At 40.9% G+C, this 22471-nt stretch overlaps 1 protein-coding gene across 8 annotated transcripts in view; it reads right to left on the bottom strand.

Moving 5' to 3' along the window:
- Positions 1 to 22471, bottom strand: part of csmd3 (CUB and Sushi multiple domains 3) — a 709139-nt gene that overhangs the window by 276904 nt on the left and 409764 nt on the right. For all 8 annotated transcript variants that reach the window (XR_010005888.1, XM_062980075.1, XM_062980076.1 and 5 more), the window contains 2 exons: positions 20698 to 20801; positions 1244 to 1356 (listed from right to left, as the gene is read on the bottom strand). Coding sequence is in view for 7 of the 8 variants with exons in the window: in XM_062980075.1 (XP_062836145.1) it covers positions 1244 to 1356; positions 20698 to 20801 (217 nt within the window). In the remaining variant the exon portion in view is untranslated. The remainder of the gene's footprint in view (positions 1 to 1243; positions 1357 to 20697; positions 20802 to 22471) is intronic.

Below are 22471 nucleotides of genomic sequence, written 5' to 3'. Positions count from 1 at the left end.
CTCGGGAAGAATTTGGAGCAACCTGCAACATTTCTTAACATGGTTCAAGGCCCTATTAATCAGCTCTGGATCACATTAACCTGAATAAATTATCATCTGTCTTAGATTTTTCTCTTAGTAGTTTCATGATATTTGGAAAAATATTTCATTTACCAATTTTCAAATATTTAAAATATTCCTCCCATTCCTTCTTCAGAACGATTATAGGATTACATAAATACAAAAGTCACTTCACTTCAGTAACAGAATTTCTGAAAAACTATCACCTCTAGATCAGATAAATGCAACAGAACTAACATTTAACAAAATCTAGTATTCAACATATTGACTTCTTTGCCACAATTCAGGTAATGCCGTAGGAGCCAGACACTATCTGGTATTTTCTCCTTAGAATAAAACTCTTATTTGAGGTAGCCTGGATAAAACAACATCCAAGTCCATCTTGGATGCATCTTTAGAAGTACAAAGAGCTCTCTTCTCTTGAGGCATGCTAGAATGTAGTGTATTTAATGTTCCCCAGATTCACCTACTTGTTTTCAAGATTGGATGCTTTAGGAGTTGTGATCGTGACTTAAATGTTGTCACTAGCCATCAATACAGCTTTTACACTGTGAGCGAGGAGAAATATATACACCCACAAGCTTCTAGCAGTGGCAGAAGAAAGAAATACAACCAGCTACATAGTAAAGAATCAATAATTTACGCAGCTATTTAGAAGACAATCCTGCAGGTATCTTTCTACAGTTCCTGTTGTACATCAGCACCTATGTTGTAAGAGTAAATAGTCTTGTTTCTAATAATGTTTACAACACTGCTCTTGGTTCTGCCTTTATAAGAGAAATATATGTCATAGTCTTTAGGGTGTAGTTCTATTGTGAAGAATAAATGTCCCCAAGCATTTGTGCAAGCATGCCTTTCATTTCATTCCTTCTTATTTTTGTTGAGTTCTACTTCAGCCATTTGAGATCACGTAAACAGAACATTTAATAGGAAAGTTTTCAGGGTTGTTCTATTGCTAAAGCTTTCAAGGAGGGAACTGTCAAATAATAGGAAGGCATTCACATTTGCTTTTAATAGGTTAGTATGACAGTATAATTAGTTGGATTATATAAGTGTGTCTCTGGAAATTCTGTGTCCATAATTAAATATAGCTTCATAACCACACATTAAAATAGGTTTTTAATATTCTTTACACACTGAAAGCCAAGTCTCCTTTTAAATGCATCTAATAGATCATAGTTACCTTTGTAGTTAACTTTGAAGCCAATTGAGCCCACACTTTCATCAGTTTGAAGGTGCAGCCACATCTGATTGTTCATGCTGACAATTAAATCTGGCACGAAGCTTCCCGTTAACCTAATCATACACAAAATAAAAACTCCATTAGCTTGGAAATTGACTTCAAATAAAGAGATATTAAGAAAGCAAGTAAGAGTTTTTGATCACAGCACTCTATGGACTAAAGCATTATAGCAGTGATGACATATTTTTTTTAAAAAGCCCAGTCATCAGGAAAAATGCTGCCAGCTGAACATCTCTGAGTTCTGTATAACACAGTAATGTCGTGAAGATAATTTGCAATTCTATAAATCTATACTTGAAGCTGTTCTGTTTTAAAGGAAAGAAATGTTTTAAGAATAATATGGTAAGATTTTGGCTGTATGTATGCACATTTAAATTGGAACCTGGGAAACACATAACAGATCCACCACAATGTGCATCCTATCCTCTTCCTGGTACATCATTGTTATCTTGTGAAGGAAATTCTGTTGAGGAGCCATACTTCTAAGTTTAATATCATTAGGGATTTCTGAAGGAACATCTCTCCCTTTATAAACTCATTAGCACTCTAAAATCTTCTACTGAGCCGCCTCTGTCCAGATGATTTCACCATCTGCTCATGACTATCTAGTGCAATGGTTCTCAACCTGGGGTCCCCAGATGTTTTTGGCCTACAACTCCCAGAAATCCCTGCCAGTTTACCAGCTGTTAGAATTTCTGGGAGTTGAAGGCCAAAAACATCTGGGGACCCACAGGTTGAGAACCACTGATCTAGTGGGAACAAGGGAGAGCATCTTCCAAATGGCTGCTTTCATATTTTTGAACTCTCTCCTTAAAGAGACCATGATGTCTTCATGATTGCTTTCCTTCCATTGGCAGGTCAAATATTTTTGTGCTATCAAGATTTACAAATTGAATAAGTAGGGCTATTAACATTGTGGAATTCTATTTGTATATAATATTTTCATGGATTTCAATTTTTAATATTTAACTTTACTTCATGAATTGTCTTGTAATCTTATATTTTAATTTGTTGCTTGCAGTTATTTGGAAAATGTACTGTTTTCAATGTTGTTCGCCACCTTAAATCCCATTTTCGGGAGAAAGGCAGGAAATACATGAATAAAGTATAATAATAATATCTGACCATCTACAAAAACAAATAAGACAAAGGGGAGAGATGTGTAGCCCCTGGAACCACTTTTGCTTGTCCTATAACCTCAGCATTCCCCAAAGCATCCTGAAAATATGTAATTTTCCACAAGGTTTTTTTTTTTTTTTTTGCACCAAAGTAACTACATACTACAACTGCCTCCAAATACAGAAGCTTACTTTTTCTTCCCAGGCTTTCCTCCCAATTTAAAAGAGATAATAAATAAGTCAGAAATGGGCAGCAACATGTTTTCTGGTGCCCCATCCAAGCGCTAGTATTGGCTGCATATCCTAGGCAGCTGCCTACCACAGAGTAAATGAAAAGTTGTCCTACAAGACTCAATATTCTCTTCACTGCATACTATATGCGCACTGCACACTACTGCACTGAACACTCTGCAATGTAACCTGTTAATTCAGGTCTTTTCATGTTTTTCTACAAAGAGTATCTAAAAGGTTCTTAAATCGGTAAAACTCCTGCTTTCCTTATGAATATCTTGTGTGCATAGATGGGACGAACAAAACTCTTTATGCCTATAAAGGAGACATAGAAGAATAGATTTTGGAATAAATAGTTTAGTTACAAAGCTGCAGTTCCAGCTATCATCTAGAACAGAACTTCTATTGGTTGGGATCTCAAATAGGGTTGCTATAACTGTATGTTTGGATCGCCTTTCCTTTTCTTGCACATGTGCATGTATGCCTCTTTGTTTTAATTTCTCTCCTGCACATGTGCATGCGGCAAAGGGTGGAAGGCAGTGAGAAGAAAAGTCAAAGAGGTGCATGCACACAAGATAAGGTAGAGAGATGCACACATGCATATTTATCTCTCTGCCTGTGTGCATCTCTGTGTGCATATCTCTGCATGTATCTCTCTCTCCTTGCACATGCATCTCTCTCCCTTTCATGTGTACACACACACACATACATAGACCAGGTAAAAAGAGGTTGCATGACAGAAAAGGTTAAGAAATCCTGGTTTAGAACAGTGGTGATTTGGTTTGAGGTTTGGGAATGACTTCTGAATCATAGAGTGCATATGCACTGTAGAATTAATGCAGCCTAGCAACACTTTAACTGCCATGGGTCAATGTTCTGGAACTCTGAGTTTTGTAGTTTGGTGAGGCACCAGTACTCTTTGGCAGAGAAAGCTAGATTCTCCCCTGATTCCATATTATTGAGCCGTAGCCATAGCAGTTAAAATGTCAAACTGCATTAATTCCACCAGATGGATGCACCTATAGTAACCATGGGAAGAGCAGTCTCGAGCAGAGAACTGTTAACAGTAAAAAAAAAAGTGTTAGTTTTATATTCCAGTTTAAAGTAGTAAGATATGAAGACTGTAGGACAGAGCTTTCCAAGCATTTCATGTTGGTGGCACAGTTTTTAGACATGCATTTTTCGCACTGCAGTAATTCATTTTTACTACCAAAGGAAAGGTTAAACCAACCCCTTACAAGCAATAAAGACACATACATAAATGGCATACAACATTTCTAATAAAAAATCTTTCATTTATATATTTAAAAATATATGATTTATTGCTTATTTAAACTCAAAGGTTTCTCATTACGTTCCTGTGACACCCCTACATATTGCAACCAACATACTATTGTGTCACAACATACAATTTAGAAAGCTCTGATGTCAGGGATGTAGAAGATTTTCCTTTTATTGCTTCCTTTGATCTACAGGAAACATTCATCAAATGCCACAACCAAGCAGAGTCACAACCAAAATGATCACTGCAAAATTGCATTGATGGTCTTTCTTATATCTTTCTCTTACTATATGTGATACCATGATGGTTTTACATGCATAATGATTATAAATCTTTCCATATATTGCATAAACCCAAAACATTTATCTTCAGATCCACTGAAGATGCCAGTCACAGAAGCAGGTGAAACGTTAGAAGAAAATGCTGCTACAATATGGCCATACAGCCCGGAAACCACACAACACTCCAGTGATTCCAGCCATGAAAGCCTTCAGCCAAACCATTTATGTTATGAGGTAAAAACAAAAAACAAAAAAAAAACCACAACAACATCAAGGCTTGTTTTCTTCACTATAAGAAGCAAACGTTCTGATGAGCCCCTGGTCCCCATATCTAGGATTACATAATAGGTCTCAAATCCAGGGAAAGACAAGTGCAAAAGAGACCATCTTGTGGAAATTTTTCATTTTCCATAAGATATCACAGCCGAGAAGTTATTCAGTAATGCATATTTGTTTTAGAACCCTTTCTTCATGATCTTAAACTTTATCTTCAACATGGTATAAATAAAAAAAAATAATTCATAGACATTCCCTGGTTCAAATGGTACCAGCAATACTATCAACATTGGACAAATTTTATATTACGATTTAGAAGTTGAATAAGATTGCAGCTAACAGACCACATATAGAAATCAAAATGAATGTTCAGATAAGTGAATTCACTGTCTCCAGAGAACATACTAATATGTCACAACAAGGCATAAAATAGCTTCAACGGCAAAGAACAGCTATATGAATACAGTGAAGCATAACTGTTTTAGGAAATATTATTTGCAAATTCTTTCCTATATCCAAAATTGTCGCTTATGCACCCCTTATGTCTCCTTTAAATCAACCTACATGATAAGCTGGATAATCTCAAGGATCTTTTGATGGTGGTGTTTTTATTTGCGAAGAGAAGAGAAAATGTCAGAACCACTATCATTAGTAGGTCTCATTGGTTTTTGTCCACCCATTCCATCACATGACCAAATTTCATTGGCAAACTGGCTAAGAGCATTTTGACCTTTTAGGAGACAATATCTTTGTTTCCTCAAGCCATTAGTTGTACCTAAATATCAGAGCACATCTGGATATTTTTGCATAAATTTGCAGAACATAATCAAACTGGAGCATTTAGGGCCCTTCCAGATAGGCCCAAAACTTAGGAACTGTGTCACTTTTAACCTGAGGCGTCATTTAGACGCCTCAAGTAAAAGCGAATTAATGCAGAGTAAACTGTGCTTTCCTAGTTTAGTCTAAATTAATTAAACACGTCTAAAGACCCAGACCTTAAGCCACCTTGAGTCTCCTCCAGGGTGAGAAAGGCGGGATATAAATATGGTAAATATATACATAAGCTATGGGAACTTCCGTAGACCTGGGGATCAGTCTTCACAGCTATCTCACTTCTTGGGCTCTGAAATGCCTGAATGAGCGGGATGGCGCCTACCCCCACCTTCTGAGGCATCACTTTCTCACACCTGGATTAGTGAAGAGAGGGGCCTTTCCTATTCAATAAGTTGGGGGGGGGTGAAATGGGGGTCTGGAGGAGGGCTGGATGGCACTCTAAGTCAACCTTTGTTTGACCCAGGATGCCATCTAGCCACCCCTCTCAGGAAAGCACAGTGTTTGGGTGGAGAATGGGAACTGCAACCCAAGAGGAAGCAGGTTGTTTTAACCCGCTTCCTCTCAGAGTTTAGTATAATGTAGAAGGGCCCTTAGAGAACAATAAAGGAACTAGTTTACTGGCAAAAAAGAGAGAGAAATAAATCAATCAAGCAGCAGGATCAGGCAAAAAATTACCAAACCATGAAGGTAATTCCAGCTTCTCTAAACTGGTTCCAAATTGTTGAAAGTTCAGAGAGTGTGGCCTAAAAATATGCCAGCAAATAGGTTGCACTCATAGTGATATTTTATATGGTTGGTATATAGTAATTCTCTTCTATGTATTCTTGTTTATTTTTGTCTAACTTCACTTGTTTCTTCTTCTTGAAAACACTGTTTATAACAGGGGTCCCCAAACTTTTAAAACAGGGGGCCAGTTCACGATCCTTCGGACTGTTGGTGGGCCGGACTATAGTTGGCCACTGAGCAATAATAATAATAATAATAATTATTAATAATAATAATAATAATAATAATAATAATAATAATAATAATAATAAAGAGGGTTGGAAAAGACCCTTTGGGCCATTGAGTTTAATCCCCTTCTGCCTTTGTGCACTGTAAGCACAAGCAAAGCATCCCTGACAGATGGCCACCTGTGATGTCTCATGGGCCTTGTAGTCCCGTTCCTAGTACTATGGTGGCAGATGAGGAGGAAAACATGGGATTTCCACCGTTTCAGCCAGAATCGGAGCCCCTGCACCTGGAGGATGTTTGCCCTCAAGAAGTCAGCCAAACAAGCCTTGGGCAGAATTCTCCCCCGTTTTCTCGGAAGGACAATTATAATAGAGATAGAGGAACTAGGGAGGCGAATCGCCGGAGCGCCAGAATCGCAGCCAAACAATTAGCTGATTAAGTCTGCTTCCCTTGGGAAATTCTAAGGAGTCATGCATCTGGACACAGTTTGGGTTTCACTTCTTGTTCTCCAGGGAAAGTGTTCCTTGGCGGGAAAACAAGATCCTATATAGGTGTTTTGCCGCAAGGGGAACCTTGCGGAGTCAACTCGTCAGCTTGAGGAGTGAGATCGTGTGTGGACTACGCAACTCCAGTTCCTTGTTTCCAAGACCAAGTTCCAAGCCTGACTTGTTCCCCGGACCTCGCCACGGACCTTGTTCTTGTTTCTTGTTGCCTCGTATCCAGTCTTGTTACCAAGAATCTAGTTTGTTTTCCAGCCTTGTTGTCAAGCTCCAATGGACTAAAAGACCTTGTCATTTCCCCACACTTTGCTCGGCAAAGTGTGTGTTTCGGTTATTGGATTATAACTTTGGACCTTAATATCCCATATTGGACATTATTTTCCTGGACTATATTTGACCTTTCCTGAAAGGTCTATTTCTGAACTTTACTCTTCACTTGTTTTTATTGACTTTATATATTCCTTTAATAAAGATATTAGATAGAGACTGGCCTCTGTGTAAGGTTATTGGTGCTCTGCAGCCTGGGTCCTGACACCACCCAGCCTCAACGTTAATAATAATAATAATAATAATAATAATAATAATAATGGTTGTAAGAGAAGAAGAGACCCCTTGGATTATTTAGCTCAACCCTCTTCTGCCCTTGTGCCGTGGGGGCCGGATAAATGGCTTCAATGGGCCGCATCCGGCCCCCGGGCCTTAGTTTGGGGACCCCTGGTTTATAAAGTTGAAATTTAGAATCTCAACTTTCAGGTATGCAGGACTACATGGTTATCTAGACTGTGAAATGAATGCAATTTGACATCACTTTAATAATTAATTACTAAAGACAAATGGGTCAGTGTCATGGGGCCAATTCCCAGAGCTGAGTCTGCAAGCTCTGGAATTGGAGCCATAACAAAGAGCACTCCTCGACGGCTCATGAAAACACCTGGCAGCAGAGCATGGGAACTTGTGGAGTGAAAATCAAAACAATTATAATGAGTAGTTTGTGTGGAAATGGTAGAAATGTGATACAGGGGGTGGGGTTTGGTGATGATATTTACGTGTGATGTGACATAGTAGCAAAGGTAATAAAATTGATTGTATGTAAACATTATGTCATTCTCGACTTTTCCCAAGTCGTGTATTCTTCAATAAAGATTGGTTTTGATAGCAGCTGTCTTTGATCTGCGTTCATGCTGATCGTTTGAAGTGAGCGTGACATTAAGTCGAGAATCCCATTCTCACCCTCCTGCGAAGTCGCAGTGAAGTGACAATGAGTGGAGGGGGCGATCGGAGCCCAAAGGGGGCAGAGGGGCCACTACCAGATGTTCGACCGCTGGGAGAGGAAACGCTACAGGCCATCACTTCCTCTACTGGCTACCCCAGACCGAACGGAGTAACCCAGCGGATCCCCAGAGGAGGAAGAGGTGTCTCAGCGGCTGCAGAGACCAGTTGGGGGTCCGGAGGGAGCATGCCGGAGACCGTGGCCCTACGGTTGTCCATCTTGGAGACCAACTTGTCCAGGCTGTCGGAAACCGTGGGAAGATTGGTGCCGTTGTTGGAGGAGAATCTCCAGAGGGAGCCCACTCGATACGGTGCCGAAAGAGAGCCGAGTAAGGACGAGGCTTGGAGCCAAAGGGGCCAGCGCGCATCGACGCAGAGCCCAGCGGCGGCAGGCGGCGACGGAGACGAGGAGTACTGGCAGGAGCTGGAGTTCCGAAAAAGGATGGCGCGCGAGGTGGATCGCCAGCAAGCCTTGGGAACTCTGAGGCCGCCAACTCCAACAGGACTCCCAACCCCCCGAATGGGTGTCGGGGTGGAAAGACCGCTGGGACCAGGGATCGGGTCCAGTGGGTTGGTGGAGGAAGGCGAAGAGGAGCCGGAGATCCACGGAGATGGGGAGGATGCACCGTACGACGAAGGAGGGCGAAGCGCGGGGGCTACAGCAGGGCCTGCATTCAGATGGGTGGAAGGGCCGACGGTAGCGGCAGAATTTCGAGGGCCGCGGGGAACAACCGCCGGGGTGGGGCGCGGCGTGGTCAAAGGGTCAGCTCAAGGGAACCCGATGCAACCCCTCCCCAGACCACCCATGCAGAGGCAACGAGCCACAGAATGGATGCCTAGGAGAGAGGAGCTCAAACTGGAATACGGAGGGGAATCATCCGAGCTGAACTTTTTCCTCATTGGCATCAGAGGATACATGGAGGACAATGCGCACACATTCCCCTCCGAAGGAAGCATGATTCGGGCCATTGGTAATACCCTAAAAAGGGGGGCGGCCAGCTGGTATGTGCAATTACATGCCAGACGCGACCCGTGCTTGAGGTCAGTGCCCCAATTTTTAGCCACACTGGAGAACCGATTTAGAGACCCGCTGGAGCAATTAAGGGCTCGCGACCAACTAAAAGGAATAAAGCAGAGGGACAAGACGGTACCTGAGTATGCAGAAGAATTCCTCCATCTTGCGGAAAGGGTACCAGAGTGGTCCGAAGTGACCAAAGTGGAGATATTCAAAGAAGGACTGCGCCCCGAGGTATTTAGTTGGGCGGCGCACAGAGATGACCCAGAGACGCTACAGGGTTGGATTCAACTGGCAGGGCGCGTCGAATCCACCCTGTCCCAAGTAAAGCGCTTTCGGAGCGGCGGCAGCAGCGCCCAGCAGAGACCGGCAGCGAGGGGCCGGGGAGAAACGAGGAAGCAGGAGCGACCCGGAGGGAGGCCCGGGATCCCCTTCAAAGGAGAAGACAACAGACCTAAGCCGGGATGCTTTGTATGTGGGAAGACGGGCCATCGGGCGGCGGAATGTTGGGCCCGGAAGGGAGAACCGCCCAAAGCCACAAAACCCACGCCAGCAGCCGGGAGACGAGCGGAGGAGGAGGTGCGAGCCCCAGAACCTCCGGAGCGGCTGGTGAGTCAAGACAAACGCATGCTGGTAGTGCCAATCTGCTTGTCGGGGGTAGAGAATCGGGCCACCTGTAGAGCATTCGTGGATTGCGGTTGCTCTAGGAACATTATAACTCCAGAATTAGCGGAGGCGCTAAAATGCCAGCAGACAGTGCTTAAAGCCCCAATTGCATTTTCGCAGTTGGATGGATCGGTTGCTGCTGGGGAAGTATCCACGAAGGAAATACAGGGGATCCCATGTGAAATAGGCAAATGGGAAGGAAGGATATCCTTTGTAATAGCCCCTATCGCCACGTACAATGTCATACTGGGGATCCCATGGCTAGAACAGGCGAACCCCGAAGTAGATTGGAGGGTAAAGAGCATGTCATTTAAAGAGCAGCAAACACAATGGGAGATAAGCAAGATAGCAGAAGAAGAGAGCGAGGGAGATGAACCGGAGGAAGTAAACCAAGAACTATTGCCCCCTGAATACAGAGACTTTGTGGATGTGTTCAATCAGAAAGAAGCAAGTAAATTACCTCCCAAAAGGAATATAGAAGTGGAAATTGAAATAACCCCAGGGGCAAACTTACCAAAGCCAAAGGTTTACCCCATGTCTGTTCAGGAGAAGGAGGAATTGAGGAAATATATTGATAAAAACCTGGCGCGGGGCTTCATTAAGCCATCCAGCTCCCCTTTAGGAGCCCCCGTGTTATTTAGGAGAAAGAAAGACAACTCTTTAAGACTGTGCATTGACTATCGAAATTTAAATGCAATTACGAAGGACAATAAATACCCTATGCCATTAGTAAAGGATCTGATTACCGTGTTAAAGAAAGGGAGCATATTTACCAAACTGGATTTAATCGAAGCTTATCATAAATTAAGAATCAAACCCGAGGATACTTGGAAAACTGCATTTTCCTGCGCATTCGGACTTTTTGAATATTTAATTTTGCCTTTTGGATTAAAAAATGGCGACTCTTGCTTTATGCAGCTTATAAATGAAATCTTGCACCCACTGTTGTACTGAGGAGTATTCATATTTTTAGATGATATCCTTATCGTGAGCGAGAACAGAGAGCAACACGTTGAACTGGTCCGGGAAGTTTTGCAAAAACTAAGAGAAGCAAAACTGCATGCAAAACTTTCTAAATGTGAATTCAACAAGACACAAATTGACTTTTTGGGATATCGAATATCTCCGGAGGGGTTAGCTATGGACCCATCTAAAGTATCGGACGTAAGGGAATGGGGAGTACCTCAAACGAGGAGACAATTGCAATCGTTTCTAGGATTTGCGAATTTTTATAGATCGTTCATAAAGGGTTTTGCACAAATAACCACACCCCTTACAGAACTCTTAAAAACAAAGGGGAAAGGGGAGACGGCGAAAGTGAAAGCCCCTGGCGCCAAATTGAGTTGGACGCCAGAATGCCAAAAGGCTTTTGAAACCTTAAAAGAACGCTTTACGGAAGAACCTGTCCTAAAGCATCCCGACATCCAGAGTCCTTTCATAATACATTGTGATGCTTCGGATTGTGCATATGGGGCAGTGTTATTGCAAAAGGATCAAAATGGGAATTTGAAACCTTGTGGATATTTATCACGAAAATTTAGCAAAACTGAGAAATGCTGGCCCATATGGGAAAAAGAAGCATTAGCTATATTAAAAGCCTTGGAATGCTGGCGGCACTTCCTTGAAGGAAGCGAAATCCCATTTGAAGTCTGGTCTGATCATAAGAACATCCAGTACTTAAAGTCCCCACGAAAATTATCCCCCAAACAAATTAGATGGGCACAATACTTCAGCAGATTCAATTTCCAATTGAAGTTTTTCCAAGGAAAACAGAATGTTTTGGCCAATGCCCTTTCACGCATGCCTCAACACGAGGATGTAACCGCAGCAAAGGAAGGAACTTTGTTTTCCAAAAAACAATGGGGTCTAGCTGTCAGTACAAGGGCGCAAACTCAAAGGGAGAGCACGGCCGCTGTCAAATTTGACGAAGGTGATAGTTGGGAAACGGAGCTGATACAGTCATATGAAAGGGACCAGTGGATTTTATCCAACGCAGAAAAAGGGGAGCAGAAGGGGGGGATTTTGGTTTGTGAAAAAGAAACTGTACATTCCAGCAATATTGAGGACTAAGATTTTGCATCGTTTTCATAACAACCAGAGCGCTGGTCATATGGGGATTACAAAGACGACGAAGGCGATAGCGAAACACTGTTGGTGGCCAGGGATGAGAAAGGACATAAGAAATTATGTTACCCAATGTGATGATTGTGCCATGAATAAATCAAGGGGAGAGAAGCCAATGGGGCTATTACAACCGGTGGCAGAACCTACCAGGCCTTGGGAATGTGTAGCCATGGACTTTGTGGGGGAATTGCCTGTCAGCAAGGGACATCGCTATATATGGACAGTGTTAGACCTGTTTTCCAAACAGGCTCACTTCATAGCACTTGCGAAATTACCATCAGCAGAGAAACTGGCTGAATTATACATAAACCATATTTACAAACTTCATGGATGTCCTAGTAGGGTGGTCAGTGATAGAGGTGTTCAATTTACAGCAAAATTCTGGGGGAAATTCTTGGAAATGCTAGGAGCAGAAAGGAGCCTAAGTTCTGCTTTCCACCCCATGACAAATGGGGCGGTAGAACGTACCCAACAGACACTTGGGCAGTTCCTTCACATATACTCTAATATGAGGCAAAACGATTGGTCTAAGTGGCTAGCCTTCGCTGAACTAGCCTTTAATTCTACTATCCATTCTGCAACAAATAAAACCCCATTCGAAGTAGTTTATGGATATGAGGTCCAGCCTCTACCCCAATTGCCAAGGTGGGCAGAGAATGAAGAAGCAGGGGCAGGGAAATGGAAAGCACAAATGCTAGAATGTTGGGGTCAGGTGACTGCATCCTTAAAGGAAGCGCACAAAAAATATAAAACATTCGCAGACAAGAAAAGGATGGAAGGCGATAAACTGGAGGAGGGGGATTTGGTGTGGCTAAGCACGCAGAACATCAAGCTGGGTCTACCTTCAAGAAAGCTGGGCCCCAAGTTTATTGGACCCTTCAGAATACAGAAAGTCATAAACGAAGTGACTTTCCAACTATTCTTGCCGAAAAGTCTGGGGAAAATACATCCTGTATTCCATCGCAGCTTGTTAAAAAAGTATATGGGTACTTTGGATAAAATGGATACATAGTGTTCATGTTTGATTTGTTTCAGAGTCGTGACGGGGGAAGCACAGAAGAAGAGGTCGGCGAAAGGGGGGGCGCCATGTCATGGGGCCAATTCCCAGAGCTGAGTCTGCAAGCTCTGGAATTGGAGCCATAACAAAGAGCACTCCTCGACGGCTCATGAAAACACCTGGCAGCAGAGCATGGGAACTTGTGGAGTGAAAATCAAAACAATTATAATGAGTAGTTTGTGTGGAAATGGTAGAAATGTGATACAGGGGGTGGGGTTTGGTGATGATATTTACGTGTGATGTGACGTAGTAGCAAAGGTAATAAAATTGATTGTATGTAAACATTATGTCATTCTCGACTTTTCCCAAGTCGTGTATTCTTCAATAAAGATTGGTTTTGATAGCAGCTGTCTTTGATCTGCGTTCATGCTGATCATTTGAAGTGAGCGTGACAGGACAGGAAATAATCACAATCAATAATAACAGATATCTTCTTAAATTATCATAGATTAATTAGATGCTTATTTGACAGCTTACTCTCATGACAATCTTAATTCACATTGTATTTATTTTTCACCAAATAGTTGCTGCATCAAATTGAAGCATAAAAAAGCCTCAATTATACTTCAGTGAATCCAAAAACGTGTGTGTGTCTGTGTGTGTGTATGCATGAATATAGATGGATAGACACAAATTCATGGAAAAATAGCTCTAAGACAAATAAACTCAGTCTGACAGCACTATAATTTGGAAAAGATTCCTAGAGCATTATCTACACATTTTTCACAACTACTTTTTCTTTATTATAATATAGAGGTTACTTTACTTTGACACTTATATCAAATTAAGTAGAGTGCTCATAATACAAAAACATGTAGGCTTTTATTTGTATTCATCATAAAACAATCAGTCTTGGTTAATGTACTCCTTGGCTCAGATGGGATGCTCTGTAACATTAATATCTTAAATGGAAGGGTGGGGAGCATGCAAGGAATAGTTCATATTTGCACAAGAAGAAGCAGAGAGAATTGGGGAAGAGAGAAACAATGGAAGATCTGTTATGAAACCAAAAGAAATAACAAATATTAGAGTTGTTCATTCATGTGGAATTGCTGTTCATTTTGTGTAGTTTCATTCGTGTTATCTCATTTTCGTATTTGTGTCCCGCTAACTAAAATGGGCCGCCTAGGCAACACAAATTTCTGTCTGGCTAATGAAAAACATGAAGATTTTCATGCCATTGGCGGCAATGGGAGGGCTTCCAAGGCTCATCCCCCCCCCTTGGTTTTTGGGCTAGAGGGGTGAAAATCACCACAGACGGAGGGCATTTAGCCCATCAACTTTTAAAACATATCCCCCAGAGTACTAATGTTATTAATAATATTACTACATTAACCCCCCTTTCCACAGATCAGATTTAACCCGGAGGCATTTCCCTCTGCCAGGCTGAGGTTAGATTACCAGATCTATCTTAATATCTATCTATCTATCTATCTATATATATATACACATACAGATATTATTACCTTAACCCCCCTTTCCACAGATCAGATCTAACGCAGAGGCATCACCCTCTGCCAGGCTGGGGTCAGATTCCCAGATCCTCCTCAATATCTATTATATATATAACTACCTTAACCCCCTTTCCACAGATCAGATCTAACCAGGAGGCATCTCCCTCTGCCAGGCTGGGGTCAGATTCCCAAATCCTCCTCAATATCTATATTATATAATATATATAGATATTACTACCTTAACCCCTTTCCACAGATCAGATCTAACCCGGAAGCATCTCCCTCTGCCAGGCTGGGATCAGATTCCCATATATATATACCCATTGGTACACATCACCTGTAAGCCCTCCATCAGCACCTGCTTATTGTTATGCGGTAGAAATTAAACAAAAGCAAGCACGATGACTGTGCGGCTTTCAATTTTGTGTCACCTACGAAACAATCCTACGAAAATGTCATCATTCGTTTTGTGTAGACAAACAGTCAAAACAAAATGATAGCACAAAGGAAACAAAGGAAATTTTTCATGCACATCTCTAATAAATATACATTTACATATATACATATACTGGAAGTACACTGAAACAAAATAACTTCATTGTCTTCTAATGTCTACTAAACTCCAAACTTTTTAAAAACATATTTGAATTCTGGACAATACACTTAAAGTTATTTCTTTCTATTTCAGTTGAGAAGCTGATCTATTTGAATGGGAGGAAAGAACCTTACAACTACAGAAACAATAGTAACAAATCAAGTGATATACTACTAAAAGCATATATCTATATGTATTGAGAAGTAGGAACAGTAACATTTGTGTCAGCATGGCCTTTTCTATATTAATAAAGCACTGTCTTTTAAAATATAAATGGAAAAACATTATTTGATTAGAAACTAAAATAGTAACATTAGTTACTTATGTAAGCTGTTTCCCCTTTCTAATGCTACTGTGCAAAGAGATTATTGAAAGGGTACAGTGTCACAAAATAACAGCTTTGTAGTTAAGATACATAGGGCTTTAGGCCGAACACAAAATGAGAATATGGAAACTGGACAGATTAGCTACACAAAGTATTTAGCTATGTAAGTTGAATGAGAGACTATGTATGGCCTTTGGCTCACATGTGATTTCCACATCCATCTCCAAAAGATGCTTCTCCCTGTTCAACAACAAATTATACTTCCAAATGTTAACAGCGAATAATTAAAATCTCTTTAAAACAAGCACAACATATTCTGTTTGGCTGCCACATTTATTTATTTATTATTATTTATTACATCATTTCTACCCCGCCCTTCTCACCCATCAGGGGACTCAGGGCGGCTTAGCAACACAATTTGCAGCTAAATCATTTAAAGAGCTAGGTGAAAACAGAGCAAGCAAAGCCTTGTTTGAAAGTGTAAACAATCTAATTTTTAAAAGTAAAGAACAAACTGTATGCATGAGATCAGAAGAACAGTGTGTTTGCATTTTAGCTTATCTTTTGCATGCTATTTCATTTTCAGGATGATTAGCAACACTGATGCCTAAACATGCCAAACTTGCCTACTCCTAAATTATGCCTCATCCAAAAAAATGTTTATATTGGTCCCTGAATTTAGAGTCTCACAATACTCTGAAAAAGATCAATAGGAGAATGAATTTCAGTCTGATTTCTCTGTGCTTTAAAAGAATTAAAGTGTCTCCATTCATGTCCAGTCCAAACCTTCCTTGGATTCAGAGAACACATTCTCAGTATTGCCTCCACCTTCTTAACTTCAGAAAAGCCAAACAATAAAGGACACATTCAGCCTTGTTCCTTCAACAAAGTGGCCCCTAATAAGGAACAGGTCTTGTTTCATAATGATGATTTACTAAGCCAGTGCTTCCCTATTATGTTCTCAGTGAGACAAAAGAGTTCAATTCCTCTTGGCATTGTTGAGACTACAGATCCAGGTTCCCTGCTTTGAATAGTGTATGCAGCCCCATAGACCTCACTATTACTTGTTATGCAGTTTTTATAGTTAGATGTCACACAAGTCACTGTAGCTGTAGTTTGTACAAAGGTATCTTTCTAAGCAAGAGTTTATAACACAGTTTCATAAACTCCAGTTCTCCTAAGAACCGCCTTGCATTTTATCCTTTTGAAATGGTGAAATATATTTCTAGAATATCACAGACATTAGTAAAATATCTAGCTTTTTTTGTGTGCGTGTCAGGAGCAACCGGAGTTGCTTCTGGAGTGAGAGAATTGGCCGTCTGCAAGGACATTGCCCAGGGGACGCCTGGATGTTTTGATGTTTTATCATCCTTGTGGGAGGCTTCTCTCATGTCCCCGCGTGGAGCTGGAGCTGATAGAGGGAGCTCATCCGCACTCTCCCAGGGTGGGATTCGAACCTGGCAGCCTTCAGGTCAGCAACCCAACCTTCAAGTCACAAGGTTTTTATACCCTAGGCCACCGGGGGCTCCAATATCTAGCTTACAGATAAGAAATAGGCATGAAAAGGGAACAATGCAAAATGAAGATTATGTTTAGCAAAATGAAATAATCAAAGCGCATAGGATTTGGAGAACAGAATGAAAGAAACGCATAATGTTCACAAAATATCAGGGCATTTTTTTTTTTAGGGAAAAGAGAGCCAGCAGAGTGTAATGGCCTAATCACTGGACTATGACTCTGGAGACCGTTCAGCTATGGAAACCCATTTGGGCAAGTCACACTCTTTAACCTCAGGAAAAGGAAAATACAACCCTCCTCTGAACCAATCTTGATAAGAATATCCCACAATAGGCTCTTCCTTAGAGTCACTATAAGTTGGAAACAGCTGGAAGGTATACAACAAACTCTTCCTAAAATACTATTAAGCACATCAGACCTGATCAGATAGTTTGCCTTATTTGAAAGTGTTATTGTTTATTTATTCAGTCGCTTCCGGCTCTTCGCTAGAGCTCCCTGTCGGCTGTCACCACCCCCAGCTCCTTCAAGGTCAAGCCAGTCATTTCAAGGATACTATCCATCCATCTTGCCCTTGGTCGGCCCCTCTTCCTTTTTCCTTACATTTTCCCCAGCATCATTATCTTCTCCAAGCCTTCCTGTCTTCTCATTAAGTGGTCAAAGTACTTCATATTTGCCTCTAATATTCTTCCCTCCAGTGAGCAGCTGGGCATTATTTCCTGGAGGATGGACTGGTTGGATCTTCTTGCGGTCCAAGGCACTCTCAGAATTTTCTTGCAACACCACAGTTCAAAAGTATCTATCTTCCTTCGCTCGGTCTTCCATATGGTCCAGCTCTCGCATTCATAGGTTACTATGGGGAATACCATTGCTTTAACTATGCAGACCTTTGTTGCCAGTGTGATATCTCTACTCTTCACTATTTTATCGAGGCTGGTCATTGCTCTCCTCCCAAGAAGTAAACGTCTTCTGATTTCCTGGCTGCAGTCTGCATCTGCAGTGATCTTTGCATCTAGAAATACAAAGTCTGTCACTGCCTCCACATTTTCTCCCTCTATTTGCCAGTTATCAATCAGTCTGGTTGCCATCATCTTGGTTTTCTTGATGTTTAACTGCAACCCAGCTTTTGCACTTTTTTTCACCTTGGTTATAATTTGAAAGTAATACAGTCTAATCTGTAAGAGTCAAGAACAAACTGTGCACATGTACATTATGTAAGAAGATTATTGGGGGAAAGCAAGAGCCTATGTGACATATATTTCTTCTCCACCATTTCAGTATCCAAGCTCCACAGCTAAACATAACAGCACTTGCAGTGCTGTGATCAATAGTTCAGTAGATCAGGATTCTTGTCTCTCCAAAGAAGAGTCTGCTTGCATTGTATCTTATCTTCTCACACGCCATTTTATTTTCAGCACCAAAGCACCAAGCTTTAAGTACAGAACACTAAACTCCACTGGGATTTCTATACTTTAGGACTGCTTCCAAAAAGATGAAAATCCATTCTAAAATTAATTATGTTTCGGCTACGGCAGAGAGAGATGAGCAGGGTTATTCTGCTGAGAGACTAGCTGCCTTTGGCTCTTTTTATCCCTCCACTGTCACCTAGCAGCAGCAATTCCAGCAAGCTGCCTGAACTATTTCAACATCAACGGATCATTCTTAGAAATTCCAAAAGTAATCTATTATTGCAAAATAAAGCAAAACAAGTATGATGCCAATTAAAAAAAACATACAAACAAAGAATTAATTTTTCTGGAATGCATGTAACTTCTTCACGTTTGTAAGCAGGAGTTTCCAAAGTGTATGCCATTATGCTGTAGTAATATATTATTCTTTTAAAATGCTTCTGTAAGAAATATAGCTTAGATAAACTGAGTTTGTTTTCTTTCAATCCATCTCCTTGTGTGTGTCATGACTTTTAGACCAAAGGCCCAAGTCCCCATTTACACTGCTCTTTAGTGGAATCCAGTTTATTCCAGGTTAAAATAATATCTAGAAAGATCTGAACCTTCCAAGAAAGTCTGCATCTTTACAGGTATGGTGGACTGCCTCCATGGGGTCTGCCTCTTGGGATTGGCAGCCATCCCACCTCAACAGGCTCAGGTAGGCCCCTCCCTGCCTCCCGTTTTGCTCCAAAACACTGTAAACACCTCAAGACTGATGCACCAGGAGCTCTGTGTCAGGGGTTCAATAGTAAAGGTAAAGGTTTCCCCTGACGTTAAGTCCAGTCATGTCATCTCCATTTCTAAGCCGAAGAGCCAGCATTGTCAGTAGACACCTCCAAGGTCATGTGGCTGGCATGAAATTCCCTGATGTGCAGCAAAAAGGACTCTTCACTCCTGTTAGGGAACCAAATACCTTCTTGCTGTGAAGTGGTCTCCTCGGGAACAAGAACAACACAGACATAAAGCTGTTTGTTCCAACTGGAAGGCTTTTCTTTCTTCAGTTGCAAAAACAGTACAAACAATATAAATACTAACACAGTACTTATAGTATGAACAACAAACCCTCTCTTCATCCATCTAACTTCTACCCTCATCAAACTAACACAGGATTACTACAACCTATACACTATAGTCTCAGCACTTGCAACCACACCCCCAATTACAATGACACCTGTGGTTAGGCCTGAGACTGATCCTGGGCCCTGACAAATCTTGTGCCTTGGTCCTGAGAAACAACAGGGAGGAGGGAGCCAGTGGCCATACCCTCCAACTAATTGTGAATTGGCACAGGTTGGTATCTAGCCAACCTCCTGCCAGAAAAATGATATTTTAAATGCCTATTCCACTCACATTCGGGCTAGTGTGCAAAGGTCCTTGGAGACCCATTCCACACTGCCATAAAATACAGATTATCAAAGAAAATAATCCACATTATCTGCTGTGAACTGGATTTTATGTGTCTACACCGCCATAAAATTCAGTTCAAAGTAGATATTTTGAATTCTATATGGCCTGAGAATTGAATGGCTTCTTTTGATTGGTCTGTGACAGATTCTACGGTTATTTTGGGACTAAACAATGAAGTGAAAAATGCTATACATGAAAGAGAGGAATAGAGAGGAGGAACTATTAATTGTTCATTTAAAACATTATGCTTAAATTATACACACACACACACACACACACACAAACACACACACACACATACAATATATGACATACCTATACATGCACAGTGAATATTTTTCGGATGGAAGGTTTTCGTGAGGGAAAGAAACTATGTTATTTTTGTTATGTGTTTTTGCCTTCAACTTACGGCAGTCCTATGAATGACATGCTGACAAGAGATCTTGTTATTAACAGCCTCCAAACTCAGTACCATGGCTTCTTTGATTGAGATCCCTTCCACACAGTTGTATAAAATCCACACTGAACTGGATTTTATGGCAGTGTGGACCCAGATAACCCGGTTCGAAAAGATATTGTAGATTACCTGTCATGATATTCTGGGTTATTGGCTGTGTGGAAGGGCCCTGAGTGTGCATCTTCCATTAATGCAAATTGACACCATTTTAATTCCTGAAGTTGAATACTATGCAATTTGTAGTCTTGTGGGGCATCTGCGTTCTTTGACAAAGAAAGATAAAGGCCTTGTAAAACTCCAAGCATTAAGCCATGGTAGTTAAAGTGATGTCAAACTGCAATCATTCTATAGTTCAGAATTTGTAAAATCTGAATTAATAATAAGATCCCATGGAGGGCTCTTATTCATAAGGTCACCAAAGGTCAAAGCAGACTTCATGGGATATGACATCAGCACAAATCCTAAGAGTCACATCAAATTTCAAGTACATGAACAGTGTAATAAACAACAATGGCCATAGATAAAATAATGTGTTTAGAAAGTTTAGAAATTATTTGAAATATGTTTAGAAATTATGAGTACTTACACTTGAAGTACTGTTTTGGGATCTCCTACTTCTCCTCCATCACCAATTGTTAGAGTGTCATAACCAATTTCCAGATCAAATTCTTCAAAATTAATTTGAATAACCTGACAGTGGGAAGAAAAGGATAAGCAATTAAAGCACCTCTGTTAAAATTAAATCATCAACAGTAACACAGAGATACATTGAATCCAGAAAAAGACTCGTGGTTATTTTGGACGAATATTTTAAGTCTCTGTTTTATGCATACAAATGAGTAATATGGCCAGGAAAAAATAACAATGGAAGTATGGTGCAATACTTATCTCTGGTGGTATAAGACATCCCTCATCCCTTCTTTTTTTCTGGCAATGCACATTGAAACTTAAGATAATGGTGTCTCTAGAACGTTCTTGGTCATTACTATTGGACAACCATACTTCAAGACTGTATTTCAATTTACCTCCCTGTATCTTAATTGATCTCTCGTGTTCATGTCTTGTCTCTGTGACTATTTCAAATATTCTTATAGTTTATACTGGAAAGCTTGCTCATGATTACATAAAACACAATTTGCCTGGATGTGATCATTTGTGCCTGAATCCAAGGATGAACAACATAGGGTTAAATCCATAATCTGTTCAGTGAAATTCTACAGAAGCTTGAAGGAGGGGGTATCAGACTTCCATCTATTCCTCTTTAACCTGCATTATCTTTGCTGCTGTTCTGGATAGTTGGCAAGACCTCAGAAACTGGAGATCAGGTCTTCTTAAACGTTTTCTACTCACAATTCCTTTCCGCTTGATAAATTTTTACATGACCCCAGGTATATAGGTATATAAAACAGGCATAAATATCAAACATTTATTGATAATAAATCAGTATTTGCAGGGCTTGCTAAACTGGCTGATATTCTTTTTGTGGACTACATCTGAAACATTTTCTGCAGTGCCCACTGTAAACACTGTATGTTGTTTCTCACAGATTTGTGTAAACGTATAAGCAGTCAGAAGCTTTTTTCGTGATCCCAACATTGAATTAAGGGGATACATTTGTGGTTGGGACCCAAAGTTTAAGGCCCCTTCTACATTGCCATATAAAATCCAGATTTTCCGCTTTGAACTGGATAATATGGCAGTGTAGGCTCATATAATCCAGTTCAAAGCAGATAATGTGGATTATCTGCTTTAATAATCTGGATTATATAGCTGTGTGAAAGGGTCCTTCACCATAGCTATAGACATCAAAGCTGTTGATTCCAAATATAGCATCTATTTTGTATATCTGTTATTTAAGTAGAAAAATATATATATAAGATACTAGCTTGGGGACCCAGCGGTGCCCGGGTTATTTGAAAAAGGCATGATTTGTCTTTGAATGTTATGTATTCTCAGTTTGGAGTGGGTGAACGACAATTCCCAGAATCGTGGGTCAATCTTCCCCAAACCCTGCAGTATTCAAAGTTGGCCATTTTGGGTCTGTGTACCAAGTGTCGTCCAGATTTGTCGTTGGCTGGTCATCGCCTAGCTGCAGTGCTCTCTGGATGGGGGTGAACTACTACAACTCCCATATTCCTGGGGCAATTGTCCCAAAACATCTGTCAGTATCCACAGCAGGCAATGTTGAATCTGTGTGACAAGTGTGGTCCAGATCCGTCATTGGCTGGGTTCAGTGATCTTTGGATACAGGTGAACCACAACTCCCAAAATCAAGGCCTATTCCCACAAAGCCCTGCAGTATGTTCAGTTGGTCATGAGGCTTCTCTGTGTGAAGTTTGGTCCCGGTCCATTATCAGTGT

The sequence above is a fragment of the Anolis carolinensis genome, chromosome 4 (assembly GCF_035594765.1).
Source record: "Anolis carolinensis isolate JA03-04 chromosome 4, rAnoCar3.1.pri, whole genome shotgun sequence".
NCBI lineage: Eukaryota > Metazoa > Chordata > Lepidosauria > Squamata > Dactyloidae > Anolis > Anolis carolinensis.
Note: the sequence above shows the minus strand (reverse complement) of the source record. Positions and strands in the feature narration are given on the sequence as shown.